Source organism: Antechinus flavipes, chromosome 5 (genome assembly GCF_016432865.1).
Source record: "Antechinus flavipes isolate AdamAnt ecotype Samford, QLD, Australia chromosome 5, AdamAnt_v2, whole genome shotgun sequence".
NCBI classification, from domain to species: Eukaryota; Metazoa; Chordata; class Mammalia; order Dasyuromorphia; family Dasyuridae; genus Antechinus; species Antechinus flavipes.
In genome coordinates, this window is record NC_067402.1 from 34,379,230 (window position 1) to 34,403,958 (window position 24,729).

Consider the following 24,729-nt stretch of genomic DNA (forward strand, 5'->3'; position numbering starts at 1 on the left):
GTATAAATTTAGCAGGAAAACCAGTTTCTAAATTGTGTATAAATCTTTGACCTTTATGTGTATGTAGACACACACCTCTGTTTAAAAAGAAAGGCATTCGATTATTTCAAACTTACTATAGAGCAAGGGCCTTTATTTTATTTTATTTTATTTTTTTTAGTCTAATGTTGGATTTCCCTTATAAATAATAACGGGGAAAGACTTCCACTTTGAATTACCAGAAACCCAAAGTAAGGAATTTATGCCAATTTCCTTTGGAGGGAAAAGACCATTGGTTACCTTTTTTTTTTGGCAAGCTTTTTTTTGTCCTTGCTTTTAAAATACTGCTCTTTTTTTTTCTCTTCTTTCAGAGGAAACTGATATGATGACTGAGTTCAAAAATGATTTTTAACTCTAGTTTTAAAGCTTTTTACTGTATAGATTAAGCATATCAAGTTAAGTGGAAATGAAGACTGGGAGAATCACAAAATACATTATCCAATTTAAGTTTAATAATTTATAATTAATAATTAAAATACATTTTTCTTCTATTCGAGGGAAGAGTAAAGAGAATTGCTGCCACAATACTTGAGCCCATTTGGGCTCATCCCTATTTCCTGTTGTTTAATTTTGAATAAAATCTTTCACTTGCTAAAAATAACTACAGGGTCAGATTTATCTTAATATTAGGTTAAAATAAATTAAATCAGATTTGTCTTTGTTGGAATACTTGTTATTTTCCACAATTGATTGCTGGTTATAAATTATATTTTTTGTTTAAAAAGGGAAAGAGATGGTTTTTCATAATTAGCTGTTCTTGGACCTGGATTTTCTCTTTTTATCAGTTGCATGTATATTTCGAGAGAAGAAAAATCATAATTAACACTTTGTTGCTTCTTTTTTCTTTTTCAATAAAGATATAATGTGGTTGAATCTCAATACTGGTTTCTTGTAGCTTGGACAAATCTGATTCATTATATATTTTTTTCTTAATATGTGTTCTAAGGAAATGGCCCCATTTAATGATTCTCTTTTTTAAATTTCATAACTTTCACTTATGTTATTTAAGTTTTTCATTTGTTATATTAATGTCTTTAAATGTAGATTAGTAGTCATTTTAAATAAATTATTTATTTACAGTAAGTATTTTATTGGCTTTGGTGTGTTGTTGTTGTTGTTGTTTTAACATCATTTCATGTTCTTTTTCTTCTTATGAGTAACAACTTCATTTCTTCTTCACAACAGCTTTTTCTGAATGTTCTTCCTCAAGATAAAAGTCAATGGACCAGCCAAACTAAGGAATTGAGAGCCTGGTACAATAACATCAAAGAAAGAGTAAGTAATAGTTTAACAAATGGGCCTCAAAGAAGTATCAGGCTCTAGTTTTGATTTCTATTTTATTTACCTCCCTCAGCATATTACCAACCCTCGGAAGGCTGCGGGACAGCAAGATTTGATGATCAATAATCCTCTCTCCCAGGATGAAGGGGTAAAAATTGTCTTTTAGTCATTGTTTTTCATAGGCAACTTTGACAATTTAATAAGTATGTTTAAAATGTAAACTATTAATACTGGTTTTCAGTTTGAAACCTTGTATTTCCATCCCATTTGTCCCTAGTCCCACCTATGACATAGATCTAAAGTTATCCTAAGGTATCTCACCTACTAATCAGTCACTTACAGCATTCTCATTGGTAGAGGGGAGGAAGAAACCCTGGTGTGTTTGAGAAGGCCTAGGGAGCAAAAGGGGTCTAGTCAAGGACTTCACTCCTGGCCCCTTGTGCCTTCTTCCTGAGCAACCTCTGACCTTGTCTGGGGGCATGGATTCAGCAGGGGTCCCTACATCCTGAGCTTTTTCTTGCCGGCGTCCAGGAACATCGTGGCTAGGAACTTGTAAGGGGCAGGGTGGGGGAGAGAAGAGGTAGTGCATCTTTATTTTCACTCTAACAGAAATTTTGCATATCCTTCAGTTATCAGTTTTTTGAACGTTATTCTGGGATGGAGCTTTACCAAGTCTATGACAGGAAAAAAAAAAAAATGAAGCATGCTTACTTGCTCTAAACAATTTTCTGGAAGGTAGTTTTAGTTTAGATAGCCTAAGAGTTTGGTAGATATTTCTGTCTTTTGTTGCGATGCAATGTTCTTTTAAACTGCGAATGTTGCATTGACCCAGCTCTGATTGACCTATAGCACCTCCTCCCCATTCTTGCTTCTGAATCAGGAGATTGGGTGCTCCTGAGTGAACAACTATAAGGAGTTTAAGAGAATAATCCACAGGAAGTTTTTTCCTCTTTCTTTCTTTGTTTTTTTTTTTTTTTTATTTTGAATTTTGAATTCAAATTTTGATTTTGATCAGATTTTGAATAGAAAGATATTTGTTCCATCTTGTGGAATTTTGCCTATAGTTATTATGCCCTCAAATATCAAGTTAGATTTGGTCTTGAAATGTTCTCTTGTGAGTTTCATATACTCCCTTCATTTGCTTCTTAGCAGTCATAGCCTTCAAAGCTTCTTTAGCAATGATTAATAATAACTGGGCTTTTTAGACTTCTTTTTGGACTAATCTGCTACTTACCAAGTTACTAAAGAAGCTTGTTTTCACTACAAGAATTAGAATATAAAATTAATGGAACTTTGCCAAAGTCTTTATGAAAATTAGCAAACAGTTGCTAATTTATTCAGTGTGTATTTCATATTATATGATATTCCAAACTTTGTTATTTCTTCATTATTTTGTTAGTAGATCAATAAACATTTATTAAGCATTTTCTGTGTGCCAGATATTATGATAAATACTACAGTGCTAGAAATTATTTAATGACAAATATTTTTCATAATCAGAATTTTCACTATGAAGCCATTAAATTACTAAGTGAAGCTTTCAATGAGAAAGTATCACATTGAGATTGTTAGATGGAAAAGAGTCCCCCCCCAAAAAAAATGCCTCATGAAGAATGTCAATCCTTCTTCTTTGAGGCTGTCTTCATACTCATGTCAGGCTTCTACTCAAGTTTCTTGCTGCCCCAAATATTATGCCTTACTTCAAGTATTTATTCCCCAGCTTCAAGAATTCTACTTGACTCTAAAGATACTAACAGGTAGAGAATAAAGGTTTCCCCTAGAATTGCCAAAGAGGATATTGGAATGAAAATGGACTCTTTCTTCACAGTATATCATAATTTGGATCATGTTTTCAGGATACAATCCAACCTTTTCTAATATTTCTCAAAATTGGGACAGCTTCTTCAGTGGGCAGGCAGGAGGAACCATTGGCATAATTGAGACTTATAAGCAAGCAGATAACTAGAAGGCACCCAGCTAGTTAGACTGAAGCTTTAGACAGAGCCAAGAAACATTCTTAACCAATTGATAAAAGTCTATAAATCCTCAGCTACTATTTCATATAGATTAAGTAAATTATCTTTTTATGCATTTCACTCCTATGTAATGGTGATAGACCATGCTTTGTGAAGACTATATACCAGGGGTCCTCAATCTTTTTAAATAGGGGGCCAGTTCACTGTCCTTCAGACTGTTGGAGGGCCAGACTACAGTAAAAACAAAAACTTTGTTTTGTGGGCCTTTAAATAAAGAAACTTCATAGCCCTGGGTGAGGTGGATAATCATCCTCAGCTGCCGCATTTGGCCCACGGGCTGTAGTTTGAGGACCCCTGCTATATACTAATGTCAAAAGGAAAGAAATTGTGTTCGTCTCTGTTCCAATTTTTCCCTTCCCTCCCTCCACCCCTTCCCCCAGATGGCAAGCAGTCCTATATATGTTAGATATGTTGCAGTATATCCTAGATACAATCTATGTTTGCAGAACTGAACAGTTCTCTTGTTGCACAGGGAGAATTGGATTCAGAAGGTAAAAATAACCCGGGAAGAAAAACAAAAATGCAGATAGTTCACATTCTTTTCCCAGTTCTTTCTTTGGGTGTAGCTGCTTCTGTTCATCATTTATCAATTGAAACTCAGTTAGGTCTCTTTGTCAAAGAAATCCACTTCCATCAAAATATGTCCTCATACAATATCGTTGTCGAAGTGTATAGTGATCTCCTGGTTCTGCTCATTTCACTTAGCATCAGTTCATGTAAGTCTCTCCAAGCCTCTCTGTATTCATCCTGCTGGTCATTTCTTACAGAACATTAATATTCCATAACATTCATATACCACAATTTACCCAGCCATTCTCCAATTGATGGGCATCCATTCAGTTTCCAGTTTCTAGCCACTACAAACAGGGCTGCCACAAACATTTTGGCACATACAGGTCCCTTTCCCTTCTTTAGTATTTCTTTGGGATAATAAGCATATACTTAAAAGACTGAAGTAGACTTATGAAATTTATGCTCAGTCACATGTCCTCCATTTTCAACCTAAAAGGCTTAATAGAAAAGATGATGTAATTAATTTAACATTTATAAAAGTTATTTGAAATTATTTTTTGCAGAGTACACCAAATGAATATCACTATTTCAAATAGTACATTTTTCTTCATTTCAGAGTCTTTGGAACAAATTTTTCCAGGATAAAGAGCTTCGAGCAATGATTGAACAAGATGTCAAAAGAACGTATGTATAAGAACTAGTCAAAAAAGTTATTTTAAAAATTCATATTTATGTTATTTCTAACTCTATAGTTCTTATTGTTTGCCCTATGTTTTACATAATAAAAAGACCAGTATAAAGAGAAATTCATTTAGAATTGGAAATGTATTAAATTGAATCAGTATCTTATTCTTGTTACTAATATTAATTCTGTAGTAAAGAATTGGTGTGGTTCACTAAAAATATAGATTTTTTTAAAATGTGAAACAAAATCTGTCTTTTTTGACAGATTTCTTCTATCTAAACGGTTGCATTTGTGATAATTATAAAATACATTAAAGTTTAGAAAGTTATAAATTAATTGGAAGGGCTAAGCATTCCCTATTTACGTTAATGTTATATAATCTGTTATGCTGTTGTTGGGCTTGTTGGATTCCTATCAACACTCTAATAGATGTACTTTGTGAACCAAGTCTTCATACCATTTAAATTTATAAAGGGGGTATCCTGCATCTTAACACATCTAAATTTCTGCTTATCCAACCCCTTATAAGCCTTCTTGGCCTCTTGCAGTTAGACTCAGATCTTTGCAATTCTGGCTATTCTCTCATTACCTCTCTATATAGGAATAGATCTCTGGGATTCTGTACAACTACCTACAACATAATGCTAATATAACAATATTTTAAAATATGAAGTAATAAAAGATACCAGCAGTATGTCTAGAGTCACAGAGTATCTGTGGCCTGTCAAAAAGAAAGAAATAATGAGTTTAAATTTATTTAGTACTTTACAAATAGTATTTCCTCTGATTGAGAGTATGCCCTTTTAAGGGGAGAAGAGCAGAGATGATTATTTCTCTTTATAACACAAGATAAAATGGCTTGCCCCAATTCAATCTGCTCAGAAATAACAGAACCGGGCTCAAGCCAAGTCTTCTCTTACTCTCCATGCCCTCTCCCGGAGTTCTCTCTCTAAAACTGCTGAGATGCACTGCTGATGTTGGAGGAGAAGTGTGGAGGAGTGCTCCATTCAGTCTTTTCTCCTGCAAATATTCTTTCCTTTCATTTGCTGCCACTCTGTCTCTGGCATCAGTCGTCCTTTGGTCATTTCAAAGCACATGTTCTGCTCTCCCCTCCCTTCCTAGCAGAGGCTTTGTCCTCCAGTTCAAAGGCTCTCCCCTTACCCCCCCAGCAGTACCACTCCCATGGGGAGCTGCCTTCCCAACCCCCCCGCCCCAGGAATTACCTCCGTGGAGTTTGTTTCTCCTTCATTTCCTCTGGCTTGTTGCGTATGTGCCCATGCCATCGCCTTCTTTCTTCCTACTTTTATCCCCTGCCCCAAGCACACTATTCCCAGATAGTGTTCTTCTAGGCTTCCGCGGTTTCTGGAGTATGGCCAAGTCCCAGGTGCTCGGAGATTCTGAGTATCCATCAGTTGGGGCTTTCTAAGTAAGAGTGGACTCTTGCTTGTCTCAGCTCGCTGGTCCTTCACTTTCTGGAGTCCTCCTCAATATTCAGCTTTGGACACACAAGGAAAACAAAGAAGACCAAAGAGATAACACTGACCAAGAAACAGGAGAAGGGACCCTTCCCCCCCAGGTCCTGCTCTCTCTAAGAGCTCGTCTTTCTTCCTCTTGAAAAATTTTTTTGTAATTGCTTTTTATTTTTCCAAATACATGTGAAGACAGTTTTTAGTGCTTCCCTCTGGGAAACCTTGTGTTCCAAGTTTTTCTCCCTGCCGTCAGAACTCGGTGAGAGCAACTACAAGCCTGCCTCTCACCACGTGACTGGGCATGGATCACCATTCCCCATTAGTCGCTTTTGTTCTTTTGTTTCCAGTGGACACTTTGTGGGGAAACCGAGTCTCCACTTTTTCTGTGATATGTGATCGTGCCCTGCCCAGTGATCATACAGTGATAATCATGGTGGCCCTGTTGCTTGTCCTTACCTTTCATCCCAGCCTCAGCTCATAAAGGTCTTTGCATTCCTGACATGATTGGGACAAGACTGCACCACAGTTGCATTTTGTTCGCCATTACCCAGCCTTGTGTCTGCCCTTCTGCACAGTCTTCCCAAGATCATCCCTGGCAAGTAGCTCAGCCATGAAAGCTCCCAGTTTTTTAACACAAAATTTATCTGTTCCAGGTGATATGAATTCATCAAGAATAGCTAGGTGTTTTCTTATGTTATCAAAGTGAGCTTTTAAAATCCTTCTTCTGCACACAGATAACAGAAGAAAACAGTTAAGCAATTGTCTATTTTAATCTCCTGGCCACCCCAAGTGTGATTCTTTAACTTTTCTCATTCTTCTCTTTTCCTGAAGAGAGCTAACATATTCCCTTTCTTTGTTCTTAGATTTCCTTGTCATCCTGGCCCTGTGAACATCATCTTTATAGGTTCCTGCTTAATGTTTTTGTCCTTCTTACATCCTATTAGCTGATTTCTGTCTTCAAAACCCATCTTATAAAATTTCAGATTGATTTATGAGCTCCCTGTGTGTCCACATCAGTTTCTTTATTTTTTTAATTTTTTTTTAAATAACTTTTTATAGATAGAACCCATGCCAGGGTAATTTTTTACAGCATTATCCCTTGCATTCACTTCTGTTCCGATTTTTCCCCTCCCTCCCTTCACCCCCTCCCCCAGATGGCAAGCAGTCCTTTATGTGTTGAATAGGTTATAGTATATCCTAGATACAATATATGTGTGCAGAACCGAACAGTTTTCTTGTTGCACAGGGAGAATTGGATTCAGAAGGTAGAAGTAACCCGGGAAGAAAAACAAAAACGCAAATAGTTTATATTCATTTCCCAGTGTTCTTTCTTTGGGTGTAGCTGCTTCTGTCCATCTTTGATCAATTAAAGCTCTCTTTATCGAAGAGATCTACTTCCATCAGGATACATCCTCAAATAGTATCGTTGTTGAGGTATATAATGATCTCCTGGTTCTGCTCGTTTCATTCAGCATCAGTTCATGTAAGTCTCGCCAGTCCTCTCTGTATTCATCCTGCTGGTCGTTCCTTACAGAACAATAATATTCCATAACATTCATATACCACAATTTACTCAACCATCCTCCAATTGCACATCAGTTTCTTTAGAAAACTTCCTCTTTTCCTCTCCATTGTAATTGTTTCTTTTTCTGTCTTCAGAACTGTATTCTGCAATTCCTGGACGAAATTTATTCCACAAGATCTCATCTGTTCACTACTGAATTCTTTGAAATTTTCTCTCCTACTATATAGGGCATGAGTTATACAGATTTGATTTCCTCTCCTTACATATTATAAACTCTAAATGAGAGCAGACTTCATGCCGAGGTTCTCATCATTTCCAATTCAACAACAGGAAGAATCTTGTTGGTAGAGTTAAGATGCATGTAATGAGCTGAAGCTCAAGTTGATGCACTGAGATCCCAAGCACGTGAGGCTAAATAGTAATTGGACCATACTCTATTAATATATAAGCTTGGAGAAAGAATGGCCCCCGCCCACTCTTTGTGCAACTCCTGATGTGTTGTATAGGAAATGACGATTTTGGTGGGTGAAGGCAGAGGGGCGGAGAGAAGAACGAAAAGAGACTGTTGGCTGGGGTCTTGTCGCATCTGCTCATATTGCTATCGCGATCAATAAAGATTGAAGATTTTCCCTCAACCTGAATTCCTGACTCCTGCTGATTTTAAAATACACGGTCATCACAGATCCAGAATAGAATTTTCCTGTGTAATTTTCTTTTGAAATTTAGTTAAATTCTGATTTTTATAAGAAATTACACTATTCACAAATAGACGAAAGCAACCTTCAATATTTAACTTTCTGATTCAGTAAATTTAATAATTAACTCTTTAGAAAACTGTTTCCAGTAAGCTAGTCCATATTTCATACTGTCCCATTAAAAAGTTATATTTTCTAAAATTCATTTTTATTTTTTTAATAATTCCTCAGGGAAAGATTTTACAAGAAATTTCAGAGCAGAATTGATTTTGGTGTGTGTTAATGCAGACAATCTGCCCAGTGTTAAAATGTTAAAGGGAAAAAAAAAACACAAGCTGCCATATTCGTGTGATCACACCAAAATAGCAGCTTGTATTTATATTTTCACTCTCCTAGAGGTGGACTGCAGGCGCACATGAACGAGGGGGAGAGCTTTGTGTTGTGTTGCGATTTTGTTTAATGCAGACAAAGTACACGCTTGTGCATGCACAACCAGCCCTCACATATGCACTCGTTCACAGCCTGGAAAGTGAAAACTACAACACAAGCCGCTCTCTAAGAGTTGTCAGCAACCTGCGTGTGTGTGTGTGTGTGTGTGTGTGTGTGTGTGTGTGTGTGTGTGCGTGTGTGTGTGTGTGTGTGTGTGTGTATTTCTTAAATATTAAAGGGGGAAAACAGATTTTCAGGAACGCAAAAAACAATTCTTCTATCAAGTGGCTCATAGCTCTCCCCCATTGACAGTATTTAAGGTAAAATTCAATATTTAGCCAACTACTGTGATTGCAAAAACTTAAAATGTCTATGTTCTCATTTATTACTTTCGTTTCATGTTTTTCTTTCCCTATGATATCTCAGTTTTATAAATCTTTTTTTTTTCTTCTATGTTTCACTAAGTTTCTTACTTTAAAACTTGGAATCCTTTTTATCGCAAAAAATGTTTTCTTAAAACTCTAGTTGAGTCAGACTGTGGGTGCATTTTTAAAAAGGGCAGATAGTGGTAATACTTTGATCAACATGTTGGGTAGCCTTTCCTTCGGCATCTAAGGAGCAGTAGGAGGAAGACATTGCTTGGCAGGAACTTTGTCATCCAGAGCTTCTCAGCAATAGGATTGTTTCCAACCCTCTGACATCCAATCTGTTTTCACTAAGCCAGCTTGTAGCCACTCTTCATGATTGGGTATTCAGATTATTGTCGATAGTTAAAAATAAAGTGTGGTTTGTGCACTAGCATTATGAAATCACTCCCTAAAATCCCCCAAAGGCCCAGGCCTTCTCATCTAAGTTTAATTAAAGTTTAATTCAGTCCTCATCAAAAGTTTCAGCAGGTTCTGAAATAAACAGTAGCACAAAAATATGAAGGTTATGCTAGAGGAGAAACTTCTTAAATAAGGATCACAGGAGCACAAAACTGTGAAGTCCTTATTTCCAATTGTGGCCAAATCTTGAATTCTACATGTCTCACAATTTCAAGCTCAGTGGTATTGATAGGTTTATTGTTAGATAATGATGGAATTTTCAGCATTAGCAAAGACTTTGAAGATCATCTGATTTCACTTTCTTATGTAATAGGTGATGGAACTAAATCCCAGAAGAGCCCTACAGCCTTGTGAGCTTGCTGGCTAGGCACTGGAGTCTATTGCTACCGACTTAGCCAGTGGTTTCTCCCTACACTGTGCCATTGTGTTATTATGTGAGAGAGAAAGATCTATAGAAATAAATACAACGGCTCTATCTACTTTACAATTTGAGACTTTGAGTCTCCCTTTTCTCTGTAAAGTAATTAAAGGAGACATTGACATACCACTGATTTTCAGTGTTTCATAAATATTTAATCTTGAGCATTTGCATCGACCATTTACAAAATTTTGATTTTCAGTTATTTTAATTTTCATTTTTTTTAAAGTAAAAAAGATCCTTATTTATTGTTCAAGGTTTTCAGTGCTCCTTTGTCCTATTGCACTATTACCAACTCTCGCCAAGGACCTTTTTTTTCCCCTCATGGGATAACTTACTGAACACTAACATCTTCACTGATTCATCTAGGTCGGGTGCTTTGTCTCTTTTAATACTCCTAATTACCTAATTATGTACCATAATGCACTGACAAGGCCTTTGATCATTTCAGTTTTTTATTAACTCCTTTATTTCTCAGGAAATAGTTCCACTTGTCATATTAAAAGTTATCATATGAGAGGTCTTAAACCCAAACAAATATAGCCATTACTTTAACTCTGGCTTTTATCATGTAGTTTCCTGATTGTTCTCCTGGCTTCCAGTTAATCAGAAAGTGTTTATTAAGCACTTACTGTGTACCAGAGGCATCCTACATTGAGATGTATCTGATTCTTCATGACCCTAATGCACCATTGTATGCTAGACCCTCCTGTCCTCGGTTCTCTTCCAGTCTGTCCATCCTTATGTTCATTGTTTCCAAGGAACTGTCTATCCATCTCATCCTCAGTTGTCCCTTCTCCTTTTGTTTTCAGTTCTTCGCAATATCAGGGTCTTTTCTACCGAGTCCTATTTCTTCATTTCATGGCCAAAATATTCAGCTTCAGTATACATTCTTCCAATGGGAAGTCTAAACTAATTTCCTTAAGGGTTGACTGACTTGATATCCTTGTACTCTAAAGAACTCTCAAGAGTCTTCCTCAGAATTCCTCAGATTCTGTAGCATCAGCTTTCACAGCCACACATTACTATTGGGATAAGCCATAACTTTGACTAGATAAACCTTACTCTTAGACTCTCTTCTTTATCACTCATTAAGAAGCTTTTGTATTTCTAATTCATTTTCTGCCACCAAAGAGTTATTGTCTGCATCCCAGCCTTAATTCTAACTTTTGATTTGTCCAGTTTGGCATTTCATATGATGTACTCTGAATGTAAGTTAAATAAATAAGTGACAATTTGCAGCCTTGTCATACTCCTTTCCCAGTCTTAAACCAATCACTTGGTCCATGTTTGGTTCTGACTGTTGCTTCTTGACCTATATATCTAGGTTCCTCAGGAGACAAGAAGATCTGGTCATTCCATCTCTTTGAGAACTTGCCATATTTTTGGTGGGATTCATATAGTCAGAGGCATTACTGTAGTTAGTGAAGCAAAAGGAGATATTTTTCTGAAGCTCCCCTGCTTTCTTCTTAATGCATTGAATGCTGACAATTTGGTTTCAGCCTCTTTGAAACCACTCTGCTCTTCTAGTGACTCTTGGTTCACATGTTGCTGAAGGCTCAGCAACAGAATCTTAAACATAACTTTGTTGGTGTATGAAATAAATAAAATGGTCCAATAATTTGAATATTCTTTCACATTGCCTTTCTTTAGCATTGGGACATAAAATGATCTGTTCCAAACCAGTGGCTAACTTTAAATTTTCCAAAATTGCTGGCATATTGAACGTAGTACTTTAACAACATTTCTTTTAAGATTTTAAATATCTCAGCTGGAATTTCATTACTTCCACAAGGCTTACTGTTAGCAATGCTTTCTAAGACTTCCTTGAATTTGTTCTCCAGGATATCTGGCTCTAGATCAGTAACCACACCATCAAGGTTATTGGTGATCCTAAAGTCTCGTATATTTTGTTTGTATATAAATTTCCTGTAAATTTTAGCCACTTTTTCATTTCTTCTGCTTCTGTTATGTCTACCATTTTTGCATTTCATGCCCATTTTTGCATGAAACGTTCCTTTGGTATCTCTTAATTTTCTTCAAGAAATCTGTCTTTATTCTTATCTTTTGGTTCTTTGCATTGTTTATTTAAGAAAACCTTATGTCCCCTTCCTTTTTTCTGGAATTCTTTGTTCACTTGAGTATGTCTTTCTCTTTTTCCTTTTCCTTTCCTTCTTTCCTCAGCTATTTGTAAAGCCTTCAGACAGCCATTTTGCTTTCTTGCTTGTCTTTTTCTTTTGGCTGTTTTTTTGTTGTCGCTGTCTGTAGTATATACCAAACCTCTGTCCATGTTCTTCAGGCATTCTATGTCCCAGGTCTAACACTTCAAATGTATTCATTGCCTCCACTTCTTATTCATAAGTGAGTTTATTTCAGTCATCTGAAAGATTTTTCTACTTTCTTCATTTAAATTTTGCAATGACCTGAGCCATAGTCAGTTCCAGGTTTTGTTTTAAATATGTAGAAAAGCTCTATGGTTTTGGTTACTATATATAATCAATCAGATTTCAGTATTGACCATCTGGTGTTGTCTACATGTAAGGCCATCTTTTGGGTTGTTGAAAGAGTGTTTGTTATAACCAATGAGTTGTCTTGACAAAATTTGGTTAGTCTCTGCTCTGCGTCATTTTGTACTCCAAATTTGCCTGTTATTCCAGTTATCTTTTGATTTTCTACTTCCTATCTATTTCGATAACTATGACATCTTTTTTGTTGTTATTTATAGAAGTTGTTAGGTATTCATAGTGATCAGCTTTGGCCTCTTCAACATGTTGGAGCATAGACTGTTATTACTGTGATGTTGCCTTGGATTCAAATAGATATCATTCTGTCACTTTTGAGACCCAATGCTGCTTTTCTCACCTTCTTATTGATTGTGAAGGTTCTTCCATTGCTTTTAAGATTCTTACTCACAGTAATATATGTAATGATCACCTAAATGACATTTGCCCATTCCCATCCATTTAACTGACACCCAAGATGTTAATATTTAAAATTTCCATATTTTGTTTGACCAAATCTAACTTACTTTGGTTCATAGACCTTGTCCTCCATGTTTCTTTGCAGCATGGACTTTTCTTTCATCACTAGACCTGTTCACAGCTGAGCTTCCTTTCAGCTTTGACCCAGCCATATCATTTTTTTGTGGAGCTTCTTCTAGTTAGCCTTCGCTCTTCCCCAGTAGCATGTTTCTTCCTCTTTGCGGGGTTCATCTTCCAGTGCCATATTTCATCATTTCACTACTGTCAGTGGGTCTTTCTTGGCAAAGATGCTGGAGTGTCTGCCATTTCCTTCTCCAGAAGGCCCTTTGTGTGAGCTCTCTGCTGTGACCTATTTGAGGAACTTTGCACTGCACAGCTCATGGTTTTGTTGAGCTACAAAAGCCCTTTGACACAACACAGTGATGATCCAGGAGGGGCGCGGGATGGCCGAGTCCCAAGAATTAAAGATTTCTTATCTAGGGCCTTCCCCAAAATGGAGGTTCCAAGAAAACTCATCCATGGAAGAAGGAGATTGCAAGAGCTGAGGTACAAGACAGCTGATGACTACATCTAGAGAATAACCGATAGCTCAGATAGCATTTCCCCAAGAGAAAGATTGAAAGAATAACTCACCACTAGCAGAAGGGCCATGAGGAGCCTTTTCACCTCCCTTCTAACTGGCTTTCCAGACAGTCAGCAAGCACCTACTATGCTCCAGATACCGTGTTAAGGTAAAAACAGTCCTGCCTCAGGAAGCTCATTTTCTATTGGGACAGACAGCATACAAACTACCCTGTACATACAAGACAGAAACAGGATGAAGAGTAAGTCATCAGCAGAGGGAAGGCAGAAGTGTTGAGAGGATCAGGAGAGGCTTCTGAGGGAAGCTGAGACTTGAAGGAGGCACAGAAGACAAAAAGCAGAGCTGAGCAGGAAGAGCGTGCTGGACATGGAAAGCCAGTGAGAATGCAGCACGTCAGAGGTGACAAACAGCAGCAAAGCCAGCGTCACTGGTCCTAGAATGAAGAATAAGACTAGACCAGGAGGGGTGCAGGGGCCCGGCTATGCAGCCAAACAGGATTGTGTTTGTATTTGATCCAGGAGATAACCGGCAAACACCACCACGATCAGAGCTGGCATGTAAATCACTTGTACCGTGTGCCAGGCAGGAGGCTACGTGCGTCACACCAGCAATCCCGTTTGCTATTACTGTCCTGATTGACACATGTGAACTGCGGCAGGCACCCAGCTAAGGCCTGGTCTCTGAGGCCAGATCTGAGCCAGCACTTTGTCCACTGCGCCATCCCCTGTTTTTCTAAAAGCTGCTTCACGAGAAGTGCTGCCAAGGTGGACGCGATCGGCCTTGGGTATGATGGACCAGGAGTGAGAGGGTAAGGTCTGGAATGACGTCATGGTCGTGAGCCTGGCGTGGGAAGCCCGGTGGTATCCTCAGCAAGAATAAGGAAGTTAGGGAGAGGGGAGACGTCTGGGAGGCAGTTGGAGACACAATACAGAGCGAGGACTAAAACATAGAGCTGGAAATCATCTACTTGAGGGGGATCATTTCGATGAGATCACCACAGGGAGCGGTAGGGGGTCTAGAACAGACCTCGGGGGGCAGCCCACATCATTAATAAGGACAACCATGGAACGTTCAAATAGACAGCCGGGAGAGTCCGGGAGAGTGGAAATGTGGAGAGGAGAATGTCAGGGAGAAGGGGCTGACCAGCAGGGTCAGGAAAGGAATCTTGGTGACTTTGGGAAAGGACATTTTCAGCTGAATGATAACCAGAAGCCAGAATACAGAAAGTTCAGAGAAATGGAGACACTGACCGAAATCTGCTGTAAATACAGCTGTGGAAGTGAAGCAAGGTAGAGAATACCTGGTAAAGACTGGAGGGATGGAGTGAAAGGACAGGGAGACATGGCCGTGTTCTCCGACAGCAGAGAAACCATAGTCTGTGAGAGAGATCAGCCAAGGGAGGTGCAAATTCCATCTCCTTTCTCCAGACAGTTGCACTGACTGCCTCTCCCCAGTTCCCTTCACCACCAAAAAGCATGAAATGCATCATGGCCTTAATTCTGCTTCTTAGGGTCCTTATCTTAATGGGAAGCCTTTCCTTATTTTTTTTTAACTTTCAAAACTCCTCTATCCCTCCACCTCCTGCCCATAGAGTAGTGTTTCATCACTCCCTCATGTATTTGAGTATTTAATCATCCATGTTTACGTATTGTATTTCCTAGTAGATTGTAAGCTCTTTGAAGACAAGTGCTATTTACATTTTGTCTGTAATACTTAGCTATCATATTTGTACATAGAAAGCATTTGGTAAATGTTTGTTGAATAAACACAAACTCCTTTTAGATTACAGAAAATATGTCCGCTTAAAAAATATCATCTACCATTTTGTTTCAAGGGATGACAGATTGAATCAAATCAGGTTTGGAGTTTGGTTTTTTGGTTTTTGCTTTTTGTTTCATTTTTTTTTAAACACTTAATATTGTGATAAATTTGGTCAAATATAAGACAACTCCTGAAACAAATCAGACCTATTCAAGAATGCTAAAATAAAGAGTTGTAACAGAAAACTCACTTTCATCAGTCAAGTAAAAAACTCCAAATTCTTTTTCACTGTCTCCAGAAGGATGTTTAAAATGGAGTCACCAACAGTAGTTTCTCATGCCATTCAGCTTCCCATCTGTAGTTTTACTGTCATATCAGCTCTCTAATTGTAACCCCTGATTAGATGCAGAAATTCTCATAAACATTTCAAGATGGAACTACTTTCTTCAATTCTGTCCTATGTAGTTTTATTTTCTTGATGTGTGCAGGATTTTTATTTCCCTCTGTTTTATAGCACATGGTTTCTGTCATATTCTGATGAATAAAATTGTGATTAAGGCATAGCCACTAATTCATTCTTTAAATATTTATTTACATCTTCTTGGTTAAAAAAGCAAAAATACAATCCAGAAAGAAAATGTTGCATGCTATTGTTTGGACTTAAAATTATGTTCTCAATATTAATTCCATCCCAGCATATCCAACTTGGGAAAGCCATTGATTTTTTTTTTAAAAGCAAGATTACCTTTTTAATTTGGGGAAGGTTGGGATAACAATCTCATTTGTTTTTCATCTATGTATGTAAGTATACACACATAAATTGTGTGTATATTCATATATATACACATAATACATATCCTATGAAAGGAAGAGGCTTAAAATGTATAGATAGAAGAAGAAATAAAATAGACATCATGAGAAATTCAGGATTATTGAATTTAGAATTACCACCACATCTCCCTAATAATAGTTTAACCTTCTTCCAAGCGTTTGAAATGAAGACAGATATCATGACTACAAAATGTTGAGGGTTTTTTTTAATACACCCCGATACTCATTAACTTTTACTTAAATACTCCTCCTTGAATTATTTAGCACATTATATGATTAGAGAGGCTTTATGATATAGTTAGAAAACACTGAAGTGGGAGTTAGGTTTCTGTTTTGGATATTCTATAAGTTGGACAAGTGAGAGGGGGAGGGAAGGAAGAGAATAAACATTGATAGCTTAGCTCATGCCAGTCACTATCTAGGCACCCTTGCAAATATCTCTTTGGCAAGTCATCTAAGCTTTTGTCCTTCAGTTTCCCCATTTATAAAATGAGACTTTAATCCCTAAGATGCTCAAGTTGTTAGAATTCAATGATTGCTTTTCCATCATCTAAAATAGAGCAGACTTCTTTTTAGTAGTTTAGCATATATGTCTACCTTGGATGATTCTGTGGATGCCCCATTGGAATTTATAGGCAACTATTCCTCTTTAAAGATTAAAGGGGCTTTTTCTTCTAAAAAGGAAATACTGTGAGATTTTACAAATTGGCACTTCAACTCTGTAGAGTAGAATTGTGGATGGTGTGCTATTGCATTTAGATGAGGTACGCTATGTCTGCCTAATACACATTTTCAGTTGATTGGGTATTTGCTAAAAGTGGGTAATTTAAATTATCTACCTGCAATTTAATTCTGGTAGATCTCTAGTTTTTAATCTTGGAAGTGGTTAGTATGCATTTAAATGAAACCATGAATTGGTATGTAATATAATTTACATTTTTAGTGGATAGATATTAAACTCTTACTATATAGTTCATAGATATTTGTCGGCAAAAGTAAGTAAGGTACTTTTTAGGACTTTCTCCCATTCTCAATTCTGATCTTGAATACTCCATAGAATATTACCTCATTGTTTGCATGGAAGATTTTCAAAGAAGAACTGAAGAAGGGCCTGACAAGTTAAATTCAAGGACTTGATAATCCTGTTTTTCTCTCCACTTATCAGAACTGAAACTAATGTGATATTAGTTAACAATATCTCCTCCATCTTTAAATTAGTTCATTTCTCCATAGACCAAGGGGCATTGGAGACGAAATCTTCTCTTGGCTCATCTGTCCTCCATTTTTTTTTTTTTTTTGGCATTTCTGCCATTGTCACTAAACTCTCAGGTGATGTTCTGCCACTGTTGCCATCTCTGTCATACATTGTCTTCTAACATTTTCTATTTGGTCTCCACTTTTAGCACTTCATTGAAAGGTTCTTTGTAAGGTACATGGCTTTTCTCTGAGCAAAGTTAGTCTCAGTTATCATTTTTTCCCTTCTTGTATGCCTTTGACCTGTTTGGCCAATGTGATATAAAATAACCTTAGTTTTTGTAATCCTGCTTCTTCTTTCCTTTGGACAGTTATTTAGTGCCAGTTTCCTTTACATTGTTTCTTCCTTAGTTCAGTTAAATCAGTATCTAACTTGAGATAGCTCTACTATTCTGCATCTAAATTCTCACTCTTCAGAAGTTGATGGGATTCTACTATGTGTGAATGAATAGGGGATATCGGATAATCAGTCATCTTTATATTTTGATAAAAAATAATAATAATAGTAGTAGTTGAAAGGAACACCAAAAGTCAGCTAGTCCATAGTCTACTCAAATCATTATCTTGGACAATTGTTAGCAAAATAGGATTAGGAATAATTCCAGTGTACATATTTGGAACAATTAATGTTGAGTTTTAATGAGTAAGAAAGATTATTTCTCATTCTTCAAAGAGAGAACATAGACAACAGTTGATCAAAATGGAAGCGAAGCATCCAATGGAGACAAGAAGACAGAGTAGAAAATGAGAAGAAATGGTGTTAGTTTGGAAGCTGGGGTCCCAGTGAGATTTGAACCTCAGGTAGAATGGTAGTCCCCACCAAAACTGAAAGCATAACAGTTATTGTTTCTTTACCAGTAAGACAGACTTATTTACCTACCTTCTACCCAGTGAGACCAATTGGGTTCTTTACTGCAGTAAGTTAATGTTATACTAAGGGTTAAGAATTCTTATCACAAGCATGGTCTGAAAGTTTATAGCTATTTTACCCACTTTTCATGGTCCAAAAAAACAGGTGGATCATATCCTTTTGGATTCTCCTGTGGTCCTCCTTTCTTATCCTCCCCTCTCTCCTCTCATCTGTTTGCCAAGTCCTGTCAATTTGGCCTTGCTGACTGACTCCTGAACAGCCACAGAGCACCAGGATCCAGGAGACTGTTTCTAATGGGACCCCCTAGCTGAGCTATCTTAACGCTTTTGGTTTCTTCCTCCTCAACCACCCCCCAGCATCATTGCTAATGAGACTCTGACTGAAAAGACTGAACCACAGCACACCCCGGTCCTGCCACTGCCCTTTTCCACTCACAGCCAGACCGTGCCCCAAATTGGCCAGCAGCTCTCCCAGCCTCAAGCTGCCCCTCCTTTCTGTCCTTGCCCCGACCCCAGGACTCTGCTGGCCCCCGCTGCCTCCAGAATCCAGTAGCCAGTACTGTGCCCTGCTTTCTGGGCCCAGGAGCCGGCTGCCTCGTTTTCCTAGCATTGTGTTTTCTGACCCAGGAACGTTGGCCAGCTGTCTGCCCCAGCCTTGCGGTTCTCTTCCTCCCCCTGTCTTTGACTTGGCTTCTTTCAGGTCCCGCTGATCCCCCTTTTACAAGAAGCCCTTCCTGACATCCTGAGTGCTGACCCTTCTCTCTGAGAGCCTCTCCTTTGGTCTGTATGCAGCTCATCTGCTCGTGGCTATTGCATCTTTGGCCCATCGAACTGTGAGCTCTGAGACTAGATGCTTAAGGTTTGGGGCCTTTCTTTGTTTCCCCCACCCTTAGCAAAGAGTATGTGGTCAACTCTTCAGGCAAATGCTTGACACGCTAATTGTGTCAGGAGATAATTCGAGTGCCCCGCTGTGTCCTCATAATATCGGAAGAAAGCAAGAAGGTTCCTAACACAGGAGAGAGGCAAACTCCAGTCAGCTTGTGGACCGGCATGGAGAGGGTGTCTATATGGTGACATCATGTGAGAAAAGGTACAAGAAGTAAAGATCGGGTAAAGCAATTTTCTAAGTCCCCAACATTTTAGTTGTTGGTACTTAAAGCGTTTTTGCTTTCTCTGCCCTTCATTCTCTTATATGAAAGCCATCTCCTTCCCTGTTTTCCCTGCTTATTCCTTTGCTTCAAAATCTCCCATATTTTCCATTTTCACAGCCAAAATTAAACTCTCATCAACTCATACCTATTTTATTGTGACATTCTTAGATCACACGACCTGATTCTATTTCTTTCTGCCCTGATTCATTGAATACACAGTTCCTCAATTACCTTCTACATGTGTTCATTACCTTCTATTCAGGAATCTGTAGGTAATTCTGTTAGCCGTATTACAGATAAATTTCTCTACTTAGGATTTGGAACTCTATCAACTTTCCGTTCCTTTTATTCTTTCTGTGTCCCTATTAGGGAACTATTGTTATGTTACTACATTCATTTCTACATGGACTCTCTGCTAAATAATAATATTCTTTAACTAAATAAATTATTTATCAGTGCCTGTGCTTTCTAACATGACATTTCCACTTAAATGTCTTTTCCCAATGTGTTCCCGTGCATCCTTAAAATCTGAATTTAAAACTCACCTGTAGGAAATAGTCTATTAGTAAGTAACCCTTCATTTGAATGTTTTCTCACATTAATTTTTTTTATTTCCTTTATATCTAGTTGGTAAAATATTTATTTACATATTTGGTTATATTGGTTTGAAATGATCTTTGGTTGTTTCATACACATACACACAGAATATATATGCATGCATACATACATGATTTATCTTTCTAAATAGAATTTAAAATCTCAGAGCGGAGGTTCTGTCTTTTCAATTTTTTTATTTTATTTTTAGTATATCCAGAACCCTTAGTATATGCTCAGTGTAAAGTATTACATTTTGTAAAGAGACCTGAAATCATCACTATATATACTCATTAAAGTTCTTTAAGATTTGTATCAAGTTGGATATTATCCCTGATAATTGTTCATTTAGACATGAATAAGACTGCCATTTACACAGCCCAAGTTGGAGATACTGTTTACAAAAAAGCAGATCATAAATGTGGAGTAAATATGGCCTGCCGTTAGTATTGGGGGGAATATATGTTTTTATTTTTATAGGTATAAAATATTTCTTTTTTTAGGTTAAATGATATCAACTATGAGGTTCAAGTATTTTTCCCTCCTTTTTTTAAATTCCTATTTCATTAAAACATTAGTTTTGTCACAGGGAAAAATTGAGATGCAGATAAGGCTTTGAATAGAAAACTCAAAAATCCCGGGTGCTTCTCAGAAGTGAGAGTTTGCAGAAGTCTCTTTAAGCTGGGCTGCCTGCCTCAGGACTCTTTTCTTTTTTTCAGGTTTCCTGAAATGCAGTATTTCCAGCAAGAAAATGTGAGAAAAATTCTTACAGATGTTCTTTTCTGTTATGCGAGAGAAAACGAGCAGTTGCTTTATAAACAGGTAATGAAAATATCGTACAGGTGGCATCCATTGACTCAAAATTTTCTATACAGCTTGACAAATGATAGTGCAATAATGTAGGCTTTATTGTATCCAGAGTTGTATCATAATGCTCAGGCAATCAGAGAGATGCTTGTCAGCTGCATGCAAAGAAAAGTAAGCTCATTGACGCACATATGCTTCCTCCTCATTATAAGACATTCCACCAAATTGTCTTCTATAAGGCTGCTCAAGCTTTTCTTTCAACTTTTGGGAGTTTGTTTATAAACAGCCTTTTTGAAGCCAATCTAGTAATAAAACTTTCCATGGTTGTAGGTATAAATATTGTATCCAAGTACAGCATTTTTATAAATATGTGAAATAATGTAAAAAGTTATGAAGTGCCCCATTAGTTATCTAAAAGTTAGCAAAAAATTAGTTTCAAAAAGTTGCTTATAACAATTGAAAATGCCTATTAAGTTTTCATTATGATCCTATTATCTGACCCTTCACATATTCATTAATACTTTTAACACATTACCTTTTCCAAAAGAGGAAATTTCCATTATTTACTCATAGTATTTTAAGATAAATTTAAGTTTATTGTGACTTTTTTTGAGGATAGAGAACAAAACTGGCTATATTATTATTATATTATTATCTTGAAAACACTGATTGCCTAGAAAAGGCATAAGCTTAGTTTGTTCATTTAAAAAAAAAAAATCAGATTTTACTATGTAAAAGATAAATTCTACATCCTGGGTCAAATATCAAAAAAAGTTTTAAAAGTTCTGGGTTTTGTTTTTGTTTTTATTTTTTTTTTTAAAGTCAAATTTTGGCTAAACATGAAAAAACACATTACAGAAACAAAAGAATTGAATAGGAATAGAATTCATTTGAAAACCTTGTATATCACCAGGCCAAAGAACAATTATCTAACCTGCCTTTTCTCCCTTTTTATGTTTGTGAAGAAGAGCAAAAATTGTATTAGGGCAATCCTGTACCAATGGAATATGGTTGTGCTATCAGAAATCCAGAAACCCAATGTTGTTCAGCCCCACCATTTCCAATAAATGTGACCCAGAGCACTTGTGCTGAAGAGTAGATGGGGAAATGGAGGATTCCATTCTAGATAATTTAGACAAAGTCTATCATTTATTGAACAAGAAAGTAATATTATCTGACTCCTGGGTATGACTTAAAAGGCTTAATTACCCCCTGTGCATGTTTAAAATCCTGTAGATTCTTTACTGAGAAATAATACCTTGCTGCAGAAGGACTGAATATTTAGCCAGATCAAATTTAAGAAAAAACCTTGAGTTTCATCACAAGCTGTTAAAGCTATTATTTTGTGCTAGGTGACACCCCGTTTAACATAGACCATATTGTTAATAGTTATGGGATTTTATTGAATTAATGAGACTGTTATCATGTAGTAGAATGTCTTGCTGAGTTAATTGAAACTGCAGAGATTATATAAATGGTATTAATGAACTTTGACTGCCTGATGCCTCGGCTTTAATAAAGACTGCGTGGTGGGCTAAATGAACATAGGCAGATAAAAGAACAGGTTCAATCTTGTGAGCCTACAGGCTGTTGAAGATGGAAACTTCTTTACCTTTATTTTCCACTGGTACAAATTTGGTTCTGCAGCACTTACTGAAGAATAGCTCAGCTGAGGTAAAGCACTGAGACTGCAGAAATGCTGACAGTATAGAGGAGAAAACGCACATTTTAGGGCCATGGAATAAAGGAATTTGTGAGTAAGTGTGCTTGGTCACTTGTACAAAATATGAAACCTTGTCACTTGGAGCATCTCTTCTTCCTTCAGACCTTCCAGAAGATTCTATTGGAATTTCCATTTGTAACTTCTCACCCCTTGCTAGCTTTGTCCCGCCTGTTTAGTAGACATCGAGTTTGTCAGAGTGTTTGGGGCAGCTCTGAAAGAAATCTTAAGAGTTTAGATGAGAAACAAACCTTCGGATGATTTCTGGCTTGGGGTCACTTCTGGTGGACAAGTCAAAAGGATTCTTGCTTTCTATCACTGGGGAATTACTTATGGTCTTTTAGACTTGATTTAGTGTTACTGCAGTTAGATTTTCAATGCACGTCACCCTCCATTCATGAGTCACTCTGCCCAGCTCTTTGCATCCCTCTTATCCACTCACCATGTGTTATTTTGTGCTTTGATCATAATGAAACTATTTAATATTAATATTTATTTAATTTTTCTATGTTATTGCCTCCTAATCTTCTGAATACAAGCAAAAGTTGTGTCTATTTTGTGAGATTTAAATTTAGCCTGTCTACTCTGAGTACCAGTTCTAGCACAGTATGTACTTAAATAAATGTTTGGCCTTTAATAGACTCATCAGATTAAGTAATCCCAGAAATTGTAGATTTTATCTCTAATGGACCTTAGAGATTAACTCTTCCAAATCCTTAATTTTACAAATGAGGGAAGAGATCCATGGGCTTTGGGTGACCTGCCCAGAGTCCCACAGCTGTATTAAGGGGCAATTTACTTGAGCCCATATTCCTTTTCCCAAATCTTAGAGCTTTTTCCACTATTGATTAGAGTTGATTAAGCTGCTGAGCTTTTTGTCATCCCATTCAGCATATTAACCTATAGCAATTATAATAGACTTTTTCTACTATATTAGCTGACTCTAATATAGGAATTTAAAATTTTGCACATTGATTTTATATATATTAACCATTTGATTCACAACAACTTTATGAAGTAAGTATATTGCTTTGATTATAAAATAGCAATTTGCATACTGATCTAGCTTACAACATACCAATCTTTTGTTTTAAAATATATGAAAAATTTCACACTCCTAAAATGTATATACATTTTACATTATGATGAATACCTTACTATAAAGATTACTATGAAAAGAAAATTGAAAAATCCAAATTAAAAAAAAAATTAGTACATGAATTTTAGCTGAGCTTTGCTCATTCTTCAATATTTACAAATATTTTTTGAGAATATGTTATAGAAATAGCAAAGTTATTTATGAAACAATTAAAATTTTTTCCATGGAAAATTTATAAAACAAACAAACAAAACTTGAATAAAATAACAAGTATATTTTAAGATCTGTAAGAAGTACCTAGAAACAGTGTCTTGGGAAGAGTAAGGTTTCAGAAGGAGGAAGATTTTGTTGGGAACTGGGAGTCTGAATTTGATGATGGTAAAACAGTACCACCCCCTCAGGATTTAAACTCTCCCAATTTTCCTAAGTGTCAAGCTTGCCTACCAGTCACACACAACAGCCAGGTGTAAAACATACTAGTATATGTATCTGGACAGAAAGAGACTGCTTCTGAAGGAGCAACATGCGGGACTGGAAAGAGAAGTTGTTACAGGATCTGACAATTGAGAGATCTGAACTCACCCCATGTGGAACACGGAAAGTCTGTATATGGTCATGAGCCCGGGCTATATATCTAACATCTGGCTGGAGACATACTCTCATGATGTGTTTTCTGGTGGAAATGGATTTGGATTTCTTAGTCTAAAAATATGATTTTGTTTGCTTTGAGTGGATTTCTGGGGGATCTATGAGAATCCATCCTTGGGTTAGGGATTTTAGCCAGATTGCCTGTAACTGGTACCTCCCCAATCTTGCCTGATCTGTAAACTTTGGGATTTACAGTGTGAGCTCATTTCCTGTATTCTTTAAAACAACGTCCCCTTCTATGCCCTGAAGAGAATTTTGGATAAAGGGACCAACAGTGACAGGTGTGTAATGAAACAAAAATGAAGTGGCCCCAAGTGGTACTGTACTCATTACACAGCCTAGATTAAAACTTGCTCAGTTAAACTCAGTCATATCAGAGTCCACTAATGCAGAATTTACGATCACTTGGATGCACATTGTGCTAAAGTTTTCCTTAGCATCATCCCTGAGGGGCCCGAGTAGGGGGAGGGAGACAAAAATGTTAGCTAATTAAATTAACAATTTAAACAAGAC

The 24,729-nt window shown here is 37.0% G+C and overlaps 1 protein-coding gene across 1 annotated transcript in view; it reads left to right on the forward strand.

The window, feature by feature from the left end:
- TBC1D5 (TBC1 domain family member 5) overlaps positions 1-24,729 on the forward strand; it is a 587,873-nt gene that overhangs the window by 353,157 nt on the left and 209,987 nt on the right. Inside the window, exons 9-12 of the mRNA XM_052000341.1 lie at positions 1,225-1,314; positions 1,394-1,468; positions 4,486-4,553; positions 20,662-20,764. Of these exons, the coding sequence (XP_051856301.1) occupies positions 1,225-1,314; positions 1,394-1,468; positions 4,486-4,553; positions 20,662-20,764 (336 nt within the window). The remainder of the gene's footprint in view (positions 1-1,224; positions 1,315-1,393; positions 1,469-4,485; positions 4,554-20,661; positions 20,765-24,729) is intronic.